This window comes from Xenopus tropicalis, chromosome 4 (assembly GCF_000004195.4).
Source record: "Xenopus tropicalis strain Nigerian chromosome 4, UCB_Xtro_10.0, whole genome shotgun sequence".
NCBI classification, from domain to species: Eukaryota; Metazoa; Chordata; class Amphibia; order Anura; family Pipidae; genus Xenopus; species Xenopus tropicalis.
Window position 1 is genome coordinate 136149279 of NC_030680.2, and position 19228 is coordinate 136168506.

The 19228-nt window shown below is 43.7% G+C and overlaps 1 protein-coding gene across 2 annotated transcripts in view; it reads right to left on the reverse strand.

Annotated features, from left to right (window-relative positions):
• The window catches only part of nckipsd (NCK interacting protein with SH3 domain), a 73034-nt gene that overhangs the window by 35209 nt on the left and 18597 nt on the right, over positions 1-19228 (reverse strand). For both annotated transcript variants that reach the window (XM_031899895.1, NM_001129942.1), the window contains 4 exon segments: positions 7487-7599; positions 6678-6873; positions 6365-6452; positions 4144-4730 (listed from right to left, as the gene is read on the reverse strand). In XM_031899895.1, coding sequence (XP_031755755.1) covers positions 4144-4730; positions 6365-6452; positions 6678-6873; positions 7487-7599 — 984 coding nt within the window.

A 19228-nucleotide genomic window follows, 5' to 3' on the forward strand; every position in this document is an offset into this window, starting at 1 on the left:
TTGTGGGGTGTTTCCCCTGCAGTAACAATAATAACAACAACCCAAATATTAAGAGAGTCCCCATCCCCATATAGTGCTCCAGTAAGGGTAACACAGAAGCAGGGGTGTATAGGTCCCTAGAATCTTACTACACCCTATGTTGGTTAAGGCAGAGACTTGTTGGCAGGGGCTCCTAGAACAGGTGCGCTGTTTTATTACCCAAGGGAACAAATTTCGTATTTTATATTAAATATCCAATTTTATTTTTTTTTTTGCAAGGATTGCAATAAAACTGATTCAAGACAAACCTTTATTTGATCTCTGCAGGGACTCTGCCATAGGGAAAAACATTGCTAATTTAAACAGGTTTTCTTTTCATGGTAATTTTATATAAATGCTCAGTACAGCAATCTGCACATTTGCCCTGAATGATATTAATGGAAGGTGCTCTGTTGCTTGCTTTGGCCAGATGCAGCATTTTTAGAGGTACGGCCGCCCAGGCTTCCAGGCCTGACCCAGATGTGGGGAGAGATGAGAAGCTGCATTTCCCTACACATCCTATATTTCTAAGTCTTCCCAAAAGATCAGTCGGAACCAGAAGCTCTGTCCCACGGTAGAGGAATTTAATTTAATGTGCTGAATACTCCAGGGACGTGGTTTGCAAACAGAGCCCCATTAACAGATTTAGCTCCCTGCTGCGTGCCTTATAATTACATAAAATAATGCTAGAGGTATGGAGACAATCTGTAGGAAGCACAAGTCTGCTGTTAAATGAAGCAGGGGTGGAACAGATTTTAGAAAAGGCTGAGGATAAATTGGTGTGAAATGAAAAAGTGCTATACATTCAATGGCTGCAGAATCTGATGCAATCGTGGGACATACCGTGGGCCCTACCATTATACTATAAGGCAATGGCCCCTGGTAATCCCAGGGGCCCCAGCCTGGTAATCTGTGGATTCAGGCAAATGCCAGAGGGGCTGCTGTAAGATGCCATAGGCACTCACTATTTATTGGGCTGATGGGGGGCTGTTTGGGCCTATTTTGCCTACTAAAAGGCTAGGTCAGACGGGCCTGCTGGGGCACCAAGAGAAAACCTGGAGGGCCTGGACCTGCTGTTGGGCCCCACTGGCCAAGGCATATTGGTAGGCACAACAGTGCAGTATGAAGTGGAGCCAAAATGCATCAAAATTGGCAGTGCTGGTGACAAAGGTATTCAAGGCAATGGCAATATTCATGGGGAATAAGGCCTTGGGGCAGTGTGCCAGCCAGACAGGTGAGCCCTTTCTTAGCCCAGTCCGACACTGCCTAAAGGTGCAAAAAGCTCAGCAAACATTCAGGAAAGGTTTCAGAGGGTGCCTATATAGAGAGCAGTGGATGCAAAGTGGGGAAATTTAGTGGATGTTTTTTAAAGAATCAGTATGGCAGCTCAAACTCATAATGATAAACTCATTAAAGCTGGCCATACACGTGGCGATCCGACGATGTTTCGTACGACCATCGGTCGCACGAAACATCGTCAGATCCGCCACACACCATTCAGGGCTGAATCGGCAGGTAAGGAGGTAGAAACAATAGGATTTCTACCTCCTTCTGCCGATTCAGCTCTGAAGGGAGAATTTTGGTCAGGCGCCTTCTATGGCGCCCGATCAAAATTTTCTAACTTGGCCGATCAGCGAGCCGACCGATTTCAGCAGCTTCCTGCGATATCGGTCGGCTCGCTGACATGCCATACACGCACCGATTATCGTATGAAACGAGGTTTCGTACGATAATATCGGTGCGTGTATGGCCACCTTAAGACAGATGGTGGGGGGGACACACAACCCCTTGCAGGCAGTGGCCTGGCTGGAGTCGATCACAGGACCCTAAGCTTTGATTAAAGGCTAACCAGGCCTCGTCATCTTAAATCCCCATATTTCTTCCCAAGAATGCATGTGTATAATACACTTCCACCTAGGGCTTACTCCTTTTCACAAATATACACATTTAATGAATAAAAACCATCAATGATAATGTGGATGCCATTTAAAACCAAAAAAGCAACATTGGTAAAAATAATGATTTTGGCCTCGAAATACAGGCCAGAGATGGTAATTTAAAAAAAAAAAAAGTGCCAAATCCCCTGGATATCTGCAGAAATTTCACAATTGCATCTTAACCCTTTAATATCTACCCACTGCTTTGCCATTAATGCTGTGCTTAGTGGATATCTCCTCGGCAGATAATACGCTGGCTGACAAATAGCAGTCTGCCACTGGGCTGCCAAGAATAAATGCCTCTGCTAATTTTACAGCAGCCAAACATATCACTGCTACAAACATAAACCATATATTGTCTGCTACTGAATCTCTAACAAGGCTGCAAGCAATGTAATGATGCATTTATTTTCTATAATCATTCTTCTTTAACGTGATTAAGTTGGAAACAGTTGCTGCAAGGCAGGGCTGCTGTACTGTGGGTAATGTAAAAAAATCCTTTGTGTTGATGGGTGGGGAAGGGTAAATACATAGTTGCACAGCTGAGAAACTTAATAAAAAAGAGAAACAGCAGAGGCTAAATCAGATGTGGCAGGGTTTATTTGTGTATATTATGGATAATGGCTGTTTGTATCGCGTCCTATCTCCGTCTGAAGGACACATGATTTCACGTTAAAGGAAATATATTAGATAGAATCCTTTGATACACCAATTCTTTCAACCATTGTTCAGCCAAATGCAAAGCAGCCTTTTTTCTCCATAAAACATGAGCAAAGGAAAAAAAAAAAATCAATTTACGTTTGGATCCAGAGGACATGATAACACTATAAAGTAGCGCACAGGACAATCAGAGTTTTAATAATGTGATTTATAGGGAGAAGGAAATGGAGCTCGGGGTGTTTGCTCTACGCCTTAGATTCAGTGCCAGAACCATCAAATCCTAATCCATAAATCCTCCCCAGAATATGGCCCCATAGCACTTTAACTGATAGACTAGAAATAGTGGGGATATATAACTGTACAGCCAACTGTCCACCATACTTGTGGTGCCTGAGGCAGAGGAATGACTGGTTCAAAGTCACCGGCTCACACAATGAATCATTTGCTTTCCTATGTAGGTATGTGTGAACAGAACATTCTTGTCATGCAATTATGTGTAAAAGGAGCTGCCATGCTGTTTACAGCAACAGAGAAAGCCTTCACAGGAATCCACAGCACTTAACAATTTGCAGGGTCAAAACTAAATAGCTCCCCATACTTATATATTTATGTTATATAGGCTACTTTGTACTGCTGTTCTCAAAAACAAATCTGCCGACTCCAGCCTTTGTTGACCAAGACAACAGCTTCTCGCTCCATGTATAGACTTAACATAACTACCCGGTATCCACAATCAAAATGTGATTGGACTGATGGTGTGGAAAATCCCATCAACTGAGGACCAGACCATAAGTTCTAAAGGGGCCAACCATGTCATCTGATCATTGGCCCTAGTGTCAAACACTCAGAATGGCCTGTTTTGGCCACTACTCGACAAAGTGGCCAGTTTCCTATGCAGCTTCATGATGATGGTTTTTAAAACCCACTAACTGTCATTATTAGCAGTGCTAAGGGAATTCTATACTCAAAATTGCTATTTTGTCTGATGACACAGATCTTTTGTCATGGGACAGTGGAATGTTCCAACTTTAACAGGGATGTGTCACTATGCCTACTTAAATCCTAGTGCCACTATTCTTTTCTGTTGTGCCCCCCTACCTCCCCCAACCTCTTACTACCTGTGCCGATCTCCAGCTTGGTTTTATGTTGAACAAAGTGTAAAGTTAAACAGCTTTCTGAATGACAGAGCGCTTGGAGGTGGGACAATGTTCTTACAGGCTGGGGCACAATTTACATTTGTCCTCCAGCCTATCAGATCATTGTTCCACCCCTAAGCGCACCATCACTCAGGACGCTGTTCAACTTCAAACCTTGATGGAGACCGACACAGGTTAGCAAGGGGTGAGCTGTGGAGAAAGCATGGGGTCACAGAAGTTATAAAAGAATAGTGATGCTAGGGTTTATGTAGGCATAGTGACATTCCTGTTAAGACCTGGAATGTGTCACTATTCCTTTAAGCTATCCACAACAGTTTTGTTGCATTTTTTATATATGACAGCTTTCCTTTAGTAGCAGACAATGACCTTACCTTGCTTTCAACCAGAGTGACCAAGATCTGCTCCATGGCTGAAGCAGTGGATGGGACAGAAGCCTGAATGTGGCCGACGATCACGCCAATGGCCACCCGGGAAAGTTCATAGCTAAGGTTGGTGTTCTTGCGGACCAGTTCAATAAGCTCTGCACCTATTGTTTTCGGGACGGTTACAGCATCATGGGTTGGAGATTCAGGTGCAACAGATTTCAAAGAGGCTTTAACTTTGGTATCACTGTTAATAGAATTAAAAGCCTCAATATTTGGAGGTGGAGCTGGAGCGTTCCGTTTAGTTTGTGTAGTCTGGCCACTCTCACATGGATTTTGTATTTGTGAAGGGGGCCCTGGGGCAGCCTGCTTAGTGTGGGAATTGGGAACAGTGGTGGCTGAAGTGCTACTGGGGTCCACACCCTGGGACACTCTAGTATGTGCACTCCTTGTAGGCACAGGGGGTGGAGTATTGCACGGACTGGAAGTTGTGGTATTATGAACGGAGTCTGTGGATGAGGTGCACAGTGTGTCAAGAGATGATATGCTTGGGTTGGAAGCATTGGATATAGACCTCGATGACTTGTCAATGATATCTGCAATACAGAAAAAAAAAAAAAAGCCTGTAAGTAGCTGACAGATTCTACTGCTCTAACTGGTGGCAATGCACTGCTGATCAACAACATGGCTGCACTGTCTGCACTGGGATAAATAGGCTTGGTTAAGGAAGCACCCTGCTAAGACATTTATATCTCTAAACTATAAAGAAAATATATTTTATATATAATAAAAATAAAGAAAATATATTTTATATATAATAAAAATCATTCGAAAAATAAATTACTAAATAACACCCAGTACGGTTTGGTTGCATATTTATATTTATAGGGGGGGGGTTGCTATAGTACCATGAAAATTTTATATAACGCTTCCTCATACTAAAATAAGACATTTTTTAAATAACATCAAATAAAAATGTTCTGTTTCTAAAATCAAGTTTCTCTTTAATATCCCTCTCTCAGCAACCTGTCTTTCTTCATTCTCTCTGCATGCAGGAGCTGGGAGTCTAACAGATCTAATTTAGCCTTTCGGGGGGGTGCTCCTTTTGCCTAGAGGATGCATTAGAGCTCACTTTCAAAATCACCACAATCCTGTCTCTCTACGTGCAGGATATGTGCCAAAGTGATTTTGTGTGCTAGAATCTGTTATCTGAGTTAGCGCTAATCCTCTGCCAAAGGGAGACCCCAAAAGATATATTGCATCTAACTGTAAATAAAAACCAGACACCACTGCTGCATGAGAAGAGATGGAATACAGACAGATGCTGAAAAAGAAGGAGTGGAAAGTAACTTGGTTATTTCAGAAAAAGGTCAGAATTTTGTTGTGATTATAATTAGAAAGTTTTATTCAGTATGATTAAGCTTATATTAAAGGGGAACTCCAGCTTTCAAATCAAAATTTGTCAAAGAGCCCACACAGCACAGAAACCCCTAATATACTGAAAACTGTTCATGGAGGAGCCAAATAAGAGCTAAGATTGGCTATTAGGCATTCTCTATGCACACTATCAGCTTACAGGGGCTTTATTTGGTAGGAAATCGTGTTTTTATTCAACCAAAACTTGCCCCCAAGTCAGGAATTCAAAAATAACTCCCTGGTTTGGGGGCACAGGAGCAACATCCAAGGGGTTGGGGAGCAACATGTTACCCCTGAGCCACTGGTTGGGGATCACTGCCTTATTGACATCACATGTGCAGGGAATTGTGGGATTGGGAGGATGCAGGCTGAAGGCAGGCTGAGGACAGGCGACTACTGTTCATTTTATTTGTCAGTAAGATCAGCAGGGGAACAGGGAACTGTTCCAAGCCATATTATTACATTAAAATCATGAAAATGCTGCATATTTTTTACTGATGTATACTTCAAAACTGCTTTAAATTATGTTTACTTTTCAAAAAAGCTCAAGTTGTGTTTGGGTGGAGTTCCTGTTAAAAATCTGTGTATGCAATATATTCCTGTGTACATAGAACATGTACAGAACAACACAATGAGACCAAATGAAACATTTACAATTACAGGACAGGAATAACTTTCAAATGGCAGGAGAATGGAAGAATGTGTAACAGAGATGCACTTCAGTTTATCCTTCTGCATGTGGGAAACCTGAGAGGCACCTTTATTTTCATTCTTAAAAGTGAAATTTATTGCAGCCTTTAAAAGAGCGACTTACTTTGAGTACAGAGGGCATTCTGCAGATTCTTCTGTTTCTCAGGCGGCGGAGGAGTGACCGGAGCAGCTCGTCTTGGCTGTGGGGGAATCTGGACAACAACACTGTGCTTAAAATATACACGTATTTAAGGATGCTAAAAAAAGATTTTATTGCATCTGCACATTTCATGTATTTGAAACCGGTTACACCGGAGACTTTATAATCATTGTGCAAGAAAATGTGCAGAATACAAAGGATATTTGTAAATAGTGCCTGAAATCTTAATTATGAGTTTTTTTTTACTCTGTGGCTCGTTCAGATTGTAAGTGTATACCTGATAAAGGCTGGCGTCCTCTAGCTGGAACTCTGGGTTCGGCAAGCTCATGTGGCGTTCTGTCCGGCAAACCCCATTAGACTGCCGTGCCGACTCCAAGTGGTGCTCACTGGAGGAAGTGGTGATGGAATTAGAATGAGCGGAGGGTGAGTGGTTCTTTCGGGTTTGTGTCTCTTTACGATGATGTATAAGCTTCCTATCAGGAAAAAGAAAACAGTAAATAAAGAATGATTGTAAGCTCTTTTGGGCAGGGCTCTCTTCACCTCTTGTATCGGCTATTGATTGCTTTATATGTTACTCTGTATGTCCAATGGATGAAACCCACTTATTGTACAGCGCTGCAGAATGTGTTGGCACTTTCTAAGTAAATGTTAATAATAATAATAATAATAATAATAATGCTTGGCGTTTAACCCCTGCCCCTTTAACCCCTCCCCTTTCTAATCCAAACCCTATCCTCCCATATTCTTTGATCCGTAGGAGCTTTCCTACTGTTTCCAGGTAAGAATGGAGTGCTTGATGGGAGAGTTCTTGGGAACTTGGGCAACAATGTAACAGCACAGGGGTAAGTGCTAATGGCTTTTTATACAAACCAGGAACTCTAGGTCAGAATGGGCAACCCTATCTGCCCGTCATACTGCAGGTAGCTGTAAACTACCAAAATCTCTCTTTAATATTTCAAAAACATACCTAATATTTAGACATTCACTTTAACTGGCACAAAGTAAGCAGAACACTCACTGGACTCTCATTGGGTTTACCCGACCCGTCTCCTCCCCACCATTACCCTCAGCCAGCGGGACACTTACTGCAGTACATCTCGCTGCTCCAGGTTGTATTTCCCTCCATTCTTCATAGCTGCATTATGGATTGTTTCAATCGCCCTGTCAATTGACTGCAGGACCTGATCTTGTTCTTGGACCTGGGTCACAAAGCACAATGCTTAACAAGGAGGGATACATAATTAGCTTTCCAATGAATACATACAATATAGGGCCACTGTGCATTGAACCCAAAAAATGGGTCAGAACAACACTTAAATCTTATCAAATAATTTAAAAAGTAACCATCTCCCCAGCTAAACCCTGCTAAGGCACCACAGAAGTCAATGGGAAGAATAACTTATGAAATATGAATAAATAAGAAAATCATGGAAACAAAGGCATCACAAAGAAAATACCTTGACTGTGAAGAAAACAATTCAATCACATTTAGTCATGATCATTCAAGTCTTTTTTTTAGTTTGGAAATTTTTCAGCTACTGTGGCACATCAGTTGAGAAGACTCTAATGGAAAGGTATATTACTCCAAAATGCTTTATGACATGAGACATGAGAAAATGTGGAAAATAACAGGCTGTGTTCAATGAGACTAGAAAAGCCAGTACAGGTGTTGGGATAAATGAATCATCTACTCAAAAGGGGAGGGGCTGGGGGAGGGTGCAGTAGAGAGAATTGAGGATACAAACTAAAATACTGTATTTTCCTGAATTAAGTTGCCCCCTTATTAGTGGCAAAAAATGGACCAATTTGTTGCTTTTTCTACGTTGTGTGAATTCATAAGTGCCCTGTGTGTGTGGAAAACCCTGCTGTGAAGAAAACACAGCTATTACCTGCATGAAAATGTATTGCTGTCTCTTCCTTTGGAAAATGTATTGTCACTTCTGCCAAGTGGTTAAATTGCCACATAAATTACTTTATAGGTCAAAAAAAATCGGTTGTGTTCTTATAGTAATTAAACTCTGAACATTATATGTAGTTTTTAAAATGTGTCACTTTTATCTACCATTTTTTTTATTTTTTAATAAAATGAAAGATATAAGAGAGCGAGGAGTCAGATCAATAGCAGAGAGCAGTCCAGTTGCAGCGAGACAGATGCCTCAAGCAATATGCTGGTCTATCTGGGACAGGGAAAGATTCCTGTCATTATATAGAATGGAGAATGAATGAGTCAGGGAACACAGGGGAAATGAAGGAGATGCAATATCAACTACGGATACAAGAGTAATATTGAGGCATCATCATTTGTGTCATAAGAGGAGAAAGGGAAATTGCAGCCGAAAGGAAAACTACTGAACTCTAAATAAAGTGGCTGGAAATCATTCCTTCAGAATAACTTCAGTAGTGAGTAATTAAAAAACAGAAGCCAGTGACATATATTATTTGAATTTAAGGGGGTGTGCCAATATTATATACATACATGTATCTCCATATCCTTTAATATTATGCTTGTCCAAGAAGTCAATCACACCAATTTGAAAGGCATTAATAGAATCTGCCCCCCTAAAATCACCCAGTGGGGTATTCTCCAACCTCTCTGCCCCTCCTTACGCTGTTTCAACTGAAAGTTCAGTTCCTCAAATCTAAAGGTGTGGGAAAAAAGTCCCCTCCACTATCTGTCTATAATGTCCTCTTATGTACTTGTAGAGAGTAATTATGCCCCTCACTAGTGCCTTTTCTACAGAGAAACCAATCCCAACCTTGATCTCATAATTTAATTCTCCCATTCCATCTCTGCACTCTTTTCAGCTCATTAATATACACACACCAAAAGGATTATTAGGAACACCATACTAATACGGTGTTTGACCCCTTTTCGCCTTCAGAACTGCCTTAATTCTACGTGGCATTGATTCAACAAGGTGCTGAAAGCATTCTTTAGAAATGTTGATAGGATAGCATCTTGCAGTTGATGGAGATTTGTGGGATGCACATCCAGGGCACGAAGCTCCCGTTCCACCAAATCCCAAAGATGCCCTATTGGGTTGAGATCTGGTGACTGTGGGGGCCATTTTAGTTCAGAGAACTCATTCTCATGTTCAAGAAACCAATCTGAAATGATTCGAGCTTTGTGACATGGTGCATTATCCTGCTGGAAGTAGCCATCAGAGGGTGGGTACATGGTGGTCATAAAGGGATGGACATGGTCAGAAACAATGCTCAGGTAGGCTGTGGCATTTAAACGATGCCCAATTGGCACTAAGGGGCCTAAAGTGTGCCAAGAAAACATCCCCCACACCATTACACCACCACCAACAGCCTGCACAGTGGTAACAAGGCATGATGGATCCATGTTCTCATTCTGTTTACGCCAAATTCTGACTCTACCATTTGAATGTCTCAACAGAAATCGAGACTCATCAGACCAGGCAACATTTTTCCAGTCTTCAACTGTCCAATTTTGGTGAGCTTGTGCAAATTGTAGCCTCTTTTTCCTATTTGTAGTGGAGATGAGTGGTACACAGTGGGGTCTTCTGCTGTTGTAGCCCATGACTGCTAGGAAATATGTTTATAGGCATGGTTGGTTGTCAGACTCACAATGCATAGCCAGTTATGAAACAATAGGAATCTATGTACCCTGTGCCTTTTCTTCTTTTTTTAATTTGAATGGCTACCCCCATGGCTACACAGCAGGGTATTATATAAACTATAGTAGGGTTTCTGTAGCAAACACCCCAGCTGTACCAGTGCAGGAATGGCTGCCCCCGGGGCTACACAGCGGGGTATTTATATAAACTATAGTAGGGTTTCTGTAGCAAACACCCCAGCTGTACCAGTGCAGGAATGGCTGCCCCTGGGGCTACACAGCAGGGTATTTATATAAACTATAGTAGGGTTTCTGTAGCAAACACCCCAGCTGTACCAGTGCAGGAATGGCTGCCCCTGGGGCTACACAGCAGGGTATTTATATAAACTATAGTAGGGTTTCTGTAGCAAACACCCCAGCTGTACCAGTGCAGGAATGGCTGCCCCCGGGGCTACACAGCGGGGTATTTATATAAACTATAGTAGGGTTTCTGTAGCAAACACCCCAGCTGTACCGGTGCAGGAATGGCTGCCCCCGGGGCTACACAGCAGGGTATTTATGTAAACTATAGTAGGGTTTCTGTAGCAAACACTCCAGCTGTACCAGTGCAGGAATGGCTGCCCCCGGGGCTACACAGCGGGGTATTTATATAAACTATAGTAGGGTTTCTGTAGCAAACACCCCAGCTGTACCAGTGCAGGAATGGCTGCCCCCGGGGCTACACAACGGGGTATTTATATAAACTATAGTAGGGTTTCTGTAGCAAACATATAATAACATGTAATATATTCATTACTTGGATATACTTTCATTGTTTTGGTGTTACTGTTCCTTTAATACAAAATACTGGAGGCAAATTAACATTAACATTTTGGAAGTTACAAAGAAAACTAGAGGCTACAAATTCTCTGGCTTCGGGCCCTTAAGGATGATAAAACGCTTGCAATCTGTTACAGCAAACAGCACCGTGTGTTGGTTTAGAGCAGATAAGGCACAGATGTAGATCCCCACACTGATCTAATGTAGGCTTCTCTTTCTGGAGATACAAAGAACCCGCCTCAGCGCTCTGAACATGAACTAAACCCCTATTTAGTATTCCAACAGCCTTTCCCTATAACACTGCTTAGACTGAACCCCCCCCCCCCGCCCCCAACTGGCCCTGACCCCCAGCATCATCAAACACTGAGCAAACGAACCATTCAGCCATGGCTGAGCAGAACTTTGTGATTAATCTCCGACATTAATTAGCATTTTACTTCTTGGGACCATTACATCAATTTCCGCAGAAATGCAAATGATGCTAAATGAACAGAATGGATAAAGCCCGCTGCTTGGCGAAATCAAACCAATAAAGGTTTAATCAGGGCAATTAACGGCGGCACAGGTACATCTGTAACATGGGATGCAACCCTGATGGCAGTAAATCTGCGTGAGGATTATGCATTAGCCTTCGCGGTTACATAGAATACAAATGCCTGTTGGGTTTCAATGGAAAGTATTTTATAATGGGATGAGTGTCTGCTGATCTGATATGGACAAAATATTTCTAATATTTCTTTCAGTCCTGTGAATTGAAGAGCTGAAGGCAAAGCAAATGGCGTATCTACTATCCAAGCTCACATTTAGGAGCACAACTTTACACACTGAATTATTTTGGACAGATATGGCAATATGCATCTATGTGCCAGAAAAATAGGCTTTAAAGGGGAACTCCACCCAACACAACTTAAGCATTTTGAAAAGAAAACATAATTTTAAGCAACTTTGCAATATACATTAAAAAAATATGCAGTTTTTTCATAATATTTAATGTAATAATATGGTTTGGAACAGTTCCCTAAGCCCCGCCCCCTGTTCCCCTGCTGGTCTGGCTGGCTACTTTGGGACTCAAATAAAATGTAACAGTAGTCGCCTGCCCTCAGCCTTCAGCCTGCCTTCAGCCTGCCTCCTCCCAATCCCACAATTCCCTGCACACGTGATGTCAATAAGGAAAGGAACATCACAGTGGAATGCATTGTGGGTTATGTAGTTCCTGCATGCTGTCTGTAAGCTGTGGAAAAGTTGTTACAATTTGTAACATCAATGTTTTAGTCCCTCCTCCCCTGCCAGGATTTCAAATGATGCAGAAAGAGAAGACCTGTTTTGCAGCTGAATTTCAGCATATAAAATGGTATTTGTTCCTAAGTTTTGAAGGAAAAGATTTTCAGTCCTGACCCAAACCAACAACATTTTCCTGCAGAATCACACACTGTCCAACAGGGCAAGTTGTTAAAGAAACGCTAGAACCTTTTTTTTTTTTCAAATCACCCCAAGGCCATCGGGTCCTGGGAGAGGTATAGTAGAAATTTAATAAGCTGTCAATATCCATTTAATCACTGGCCAAAAGGAGTATATGCCAAGGGGCATATTTATTATAGTGTGTAAGCCAGCATCACCAACCAAATCGATATTTGCTTCTTTCTAACTATTACCATTGACCATTCATATTTAATTGCTTATTGGTTGCTATGGGCAACATCACCGGTGACGTTGGCTTACACACTGCAATATATATGCTACGTATCCTACAGGACCTTTAACTGCCAATTTGGCTCACTGTGTATCTTCAGCTTGTGGTACATTTTTGGCTTCACCGTACCTAAGAGTAGATTCAGGTATCTTTTGGCAAAGGATTTCTCTTACATGCATTACTTTCCCTTTAATATTGGGAGCTTTTACCTGAGCAGCAATAAGATCTATATGCTTTCTGGCACACATTATGTGCCATTTGACGGAGCAGATTATATCCTCAACCAAGGTCTTTCCAAGGTCAGAAACCCAAGTGATTTTTACTACTGAGCAAGCCGGACGTGTTTTCAGGCATTCCAAGGGGTTTGTTACAGTGCATTTGAGCCCAGACGCTTTTGTACATAGCACAGGCAGCAAACAGAAGCACAGAAAATCTATTATTCTACTCTGCACAAGGGAAAGCTTAGATAGTACAGTCTATAGCCTTGTACAGGGGGAAACCAATTCACAGGAGCAAAACCTGCCCCAGTTTTGTGATCCACATCAACCAATGAGCAGTTATCTTTTACTCTTCTACTGCAGATAATTTAATAAATGGTAACGGCGGACTGGCTGATCCACAGGTGCTACCGGAGCTGCACTGTTTTTTGGAGCTTGTATTCAATATCTATACAAATATACAGAACAAAATAGATGTTATTTTTCAAGCTAATGTGTCTATTACATATATATTTATATAATACAAAAAAGCCATGAATATCCTGCAAATTACAGCCTTATAAACAGTGCTTGATGATGTAATTTGTCACATGACTCGCTGAAACTGGTGTATTATAATAAATAATGTTCCCCCTGTTGTAAAATATGAGGATATTAGAAGTCACCCTTCGGCCTCATACTTGTTATGTGACTTGTCCTGTAGAAAGTGTCTTATATCATCTTATATACAGAAATAACTACAGGAGCCGTACCCCCTATTAGAAAATTTTATATTATTATACAATAAATCGATATTAAGGGGCAGATTTATCAACATTCAGATTTTCCCAGTTTTAGAGCTATTTAAAACTACGACTAAACTAATTTCTAAAAAAAAACACAAAGTCTAGTTATTTATTTTAAAGATCCATGGAAAAAAGGTGAAAATTGCAACAAAAACCTCTAAAACTATGAAGCAAAGAAAGATCTTGCAAAAAGGACACCTGCCATTGACTTCTATATGATCTTGACAGCTTTTAGATAGTGTAGTTTATTTCTTTCGGACTTGTCAGAGCTTTATTGCATAATAAATGGCACAAAAATTGTGCTTTTTTCCCATGACACAATTGTATCTTTTGTAAAAAAATAAATATGAATCGTGAAAAAAGAAAATTTGAAAAGTTAGTAAATATAAGGGTGAAGACACACTGAGCTACTAGTAGCAGCTACTTTTTCATGGCTACTAAACTCCAGAAAATCCCCTGCCATAGACAATACTGAGAATTGCCTCTGCTAAAACACACATAAAGACAATTATCAGTAAATGATCAGCATTGTCTATTTTTGTAGCCGTGACAAGTAGCTGCTACTATTAGCTCTGTGTGTCTAAACACAAGGCGTTTAGTCGCCACGACAGACTTACTTTAAAAAAAAAACTGGCAGTGACTTTTCTGCCATAGGGTAGAATAGAAGTCGCCGCAACTAAACACTTGCGAATTTTCGCTATGCAGATTAGTCGTCGCAACATTTTAAAAAGTCACAGTGGGGGGGCGTGGTTTGGCGCTGCATGTGAACAGACGTGCATTGAGATAGCTCCGTGTCCCGGTCCTCATAATCCTGCAAACACTCGCACCACAACCGAGCAGAACGGATCCCTGGGAGCATAACAGTGTGCCCTTACCGCCCAGAGCATTAATGGGTCAGAACAAAGCCCAAAAGAGGGCTTCTGAAGCCGCATCGAGACTCGAGAAATTTGCCCGCGAAACGCGGTCCAGCCAAGATGGCGGCGAGGATACCCCGGCGCAGCTCTCATCCCAACCACAACCGAGAGGAGAACCCAGCACACCGCAAGGAGACCCACGAGCTTGCGCAATAACCTTACCGGAGGAACCCACACTATCCGACCTCCTGACGGAGATCCGAGCCTCAAAAGAAACCTGCACCTCCCTCATATGCGCTAAAACCGACGAAATAAAAGTCGAGCTCTCCATAATAAAGCAGGATTTTCAAAAACTGCGAGAGAGAACCTCGCTACTGGAACGGAGGGTCAGCTCCATCGAGGATATCTGCAACCCTGTGCCCGACCGCATGCAACAGCTGAACCAATCTATCACCACATGCGCAGCCAAGTCCGATGACCTCGAGAACAGACTGCGCCGCAACAACCTACGCTTTCTCGGCTTCCCAGAGCGATCGGAAGGTAACTCTCCTGAGAACTTTATAGAAACCTGGCTGACAGAGCAATTCGGCAGGGAATCCTTCTCCACAGCATTCGCGGTGGAGCGAGCGCATCGTATACCAACCAAGGCCCCAATACCGGGGGCGCCCGCCAGACCGCTAATAGCAAGAATGCTGAATGCGAGGGACAGAGATACGGTACTGTCACAAGCCCGCAAGAAAGAGCAACTCACCTTCCAGCAGTCCAGGATATCGATTTTCGGGGACTTCTCAGCGGAAATCCAAAAGCAGAGGGCCCGTTTCTTCGACTGCAAAAGACGTCTACGCGACCTAGGCCTCCAGTACGCCATGTTATATCCGGCACGGCTACGGGTCATCGAGAACGGGACCACTCACTTCTTCACAAACCCGCAAGACCTTAGCAATTGGATCGACGCCAAGAGAAACCGCTAGACAACCGCCAACAAAAACAAAGCAGATCTGAGAACTGAAGGCCCACATATCACTGGACTTTAGAACCTTGACTCGATGGGCCACAAAGCACTGCCAGGTCGTATACTACCATGTACTCTTTTATATGCGGCAGGCATCCTCCACAATATGCTGGGTAAACCCCACTAAACATGGGCACCCGTTGGTGCCAGATAAGCTCCCTGTAATAGGACCGGGACTGAGCACGCAAGTCCAACAAGGTTACCCCCCCTACACCCTCCAGATCACCCTTACGGTGACAGGGTGCTTATCTGAGTTCACGGCCTGATGGCCAAGCGCTACTTCAGCGCCCCATTGATGTACGCAATATTGTTAAAAAATGTTTGGGAACAAATCTGCCAGGAGTTGGGGACATGTGCAGATGGGGAGGGTGTTCGGGGAACGGTTCAATGGTTATGTTTGTTGGTTATCAGCATTCCTAAATTCAGGTATCATACTCTAGATAGGTACACTCAGGTACTATATAAATATACACTGGCCAAAGGGCACATAAGAGGCACCCTGCGAAACCTCACTATCACCCCGTATGGTTAAAATACTAAGCTGGAACGTGAGGGGCCTAAATGACCAGATTAAACGCAGGCTGGTCCTCGACTTCCTTAAGAAGTCAGGGGCCAATATACTCCTAATGCAAGAAACCCACCTCCAGGGGAGAAGAACCCTGGCTCTAAAACGCCCATGGGTGGGCTGGTACTACCACGCAGAATTTTCCACTCACTCTTCAGGGGTAGCCATCCTTATCACCCGCAACACCCCATTCAGACTGGAGAGTGTGGAATCGGACCCCAAGGGCAGATTCCTCTTTATACATGGCTTTCTACAAGCCCAGGAGGTAGTGATAGCCAATATATATATTCCACCTCCTTACCAAGACACCTGCCTAATCCACCTCCTCAGCTTCATAACAAAATACCCACATGCAGCTGTAATTGCAATGGGGGACTTTAATGCCACAATGGACCCCGATCTAGACAGGCAGAGAAGGGCAGGCACTACAACATGTGACACCAGCACCAACCTACAAGCACTAACTGACTCTGCGGGGCTGACCGAAGTGTGGAGGCATATGCACCCGGCCACCCGGCAATATTCATGCTACTCCCAATCACACACTGTGCTATCAAGGATAGATATGGCCTTTGCCAACCAGGCAGCGCTTCCCAGGATATGGGCTGCCAAATACCTGACTAGAGGCATCTCAGACCACGCCCCCCTAGAAATACAGTTCAGGGAAGCGGACCAATGCAAAAAGCCAAGATGGTCACTAAACCCCGCATGGCTGGGAATACTAGATAACTACCAGCCTACAGAGGCAGCCATCCAAGAGTTTATCTCAATCAATGACCATACGGTGGGGGCACTGACCCTCTGGGATGCCCTGAAGGCATATATTAGGGGTCTCTTCAATGCAGAAATTATAGCCTTTAAAAAACAATCCACAAACACCCAACGCAAATTAGAATTTGACATCCTAGAGCTAGAGGCAGAGGTGGCCGCAAACCCGCAAGGGGAACAGTTTAAACAACTGGAAACAGCTCAAGGAAAGTATGCACAATACATGAAGGAAAAGGCGACAGCGCAACACACCTTCATGAAACTTAACATAATGGAATATGGGGAGCGGGCGGGGAAGCTACTGGCCCACCTGGTACAAATGCAATCCTCCCCCAATGCCATTACGGTACTAAAAACAGAACAGGGCACATTAACAACAGACGCCCCCACAATCCAACGGGAACTGACTAAATTCTACTCTAAACTGTACACCTCCACCTTAGACGCAACAAACACAAATAAAATAGATGCCTTTCTGGACCCCCTCACATTGCCACTATTGAGCCCAGAATATAAAGCATTCTTAGACGAGGACATTTCACTGATAGAAGTGCAGGAGGCCATAGAGTCCTTCCCAAACGGTAAAGCAGCAGGTGCAGACGGCCTCCCGGTGGAGTTATACAAAAAACATGCCAAGTCCCTAGCACCGGCACTGTTAAAGACGTATTGCGCGGCCTTAAGGGAGGGCCAATTGCCCCCATCCATGTACCAAGCTGCAATTGTGTTACTTCCCAAGGCAGGCAAAGACCCCACACTACCAGAATCCTATAGGCCCATATCACTACTCACAGCTGATGTAAAAATCCTGGCTAAAGTGCTAGCTAATAGGCTCAAGAAAGTAATAGGCAGTATCATAACAGATGACCAACTCGGCTTCATGCCGGGGAAAACAACGGCAATGATCATTAGGAGGTTACTACTAAACCTTACACTTGTGCATGCAAACTCAGGAGAGAGGGCCATTGCGGCGTTAGACATAGCAAAGGCTTTCGACACGGTCGAGTGGCCCTACCTATGGAAGGTGCTAGACAAACTTGGGATGGGTAGGAAATTTGTCGATCTGGTCAAATTACTGTACAAAGTACCCACTGCATTCCTCAGAGTGGGCACGGAAGAAGCATCCCCGTTCAGCCTAACCAGGGGCACCCGACAGGGATGCCCCCTGTCCCCACTCTTGTTTGCAATCGCAATAGAGCCATTCGCTGCAGCTGTTAGACAACACCCTGGCATCCACGGCTGGGTATCCCAAAACCGAGTAGACAAACTTCAATTATATGCAGATGACACAATTATATATCTGGGGGACAGGGGGCAATCCTTAAACAACCTGGTAGCACTCACTGACACATTTGGCGCTGTCTCGGGGCTCAAGGTCAGCCAAACCAAGTCCTTGCTCTTCTTAGTTGACCCGCAACTGGGGGGGTCTGTACCTACTCCTAGCCCTCTCCCGATAACAAACCAATTCACCTACTTAGGGGTCGAGATATCGCTTCCTATATCCACATATTACAACCTGAACCTGGGCCCCATGCTAAACTGGGCGAATGCTAAACTAGCGGCCTGGAGCAACCTACCATTAGGACCTGCCGGCCGCATACAACTTATCAAAATGTTTATCCAACCAAAAATCATGTATGCTATGTGGCACGCGCCGGTGTCTCCCCCAAAACTGTTCTTTAGTAAACTGGATACCAGTATAAGGGCATTTATTTGGGGCAGGGGCCGCTCCCGGCTAAGCCTACTCCACCTAAAGAGGCCAAAAACCAAAGGAGGATTAGCCCTCCCAGACTTCAAAACCCTGTACTTAGCAATGCAAATATCACACCTATGCCCACTTACCCCTGATGGTCCCTGCTCTGCACTATACAGCGCTTGGAGCGAACTGTTACCTCCCTACATGTCACCAGAACAAGCCATGCTAGTACAGCCATCTATACCCCCCCCCAACCCAATAATAGCGACAGTAAGAAATGCCTTTAATGAGACGCGCAGAATCCTAAGAATCAGCACCACTGACCCAGCTACCCCCCTGTGGCAAAATAAGACCCTGGGGAACCTAGCAGATACTCTCCCCCCAAAGCAATGGCTAGAGGCAGGCATTACCTCCATACGAGATGTGTGGGATGAGGGTGAAGTAGTGGCATTCCCAACCCTTAAGCGGCACTACTCTCTACCAGCCTCCCAATGGCTACAGTACCACAGGGTACAAGCAGCCCTCAAACGACTAAATCGCAAGTCACCTCTGGCTATAGAGGAGGACCCAATACTCTTACTCACTAGAAAGGGACACAAAAAATGCAAGATCTCCACGCTATACAAGTATATTATAGAGAGCAGATGTAAGCTTTCTGCCCTCAAAGGGAGAGATGCCTGGGAGGAGGACTTAGGCTATATATCAGATGACCAATGGAAAGAGGTGTTAGTCTCCCCAAAGAGGGTGTCTATCAACTGCAGGCATGAGATGCTCCAGCTATACCTTATCCACAGGGCCTACTATACCCCGGAGAGGCTGCACAGAATCTACCCAGAATCCT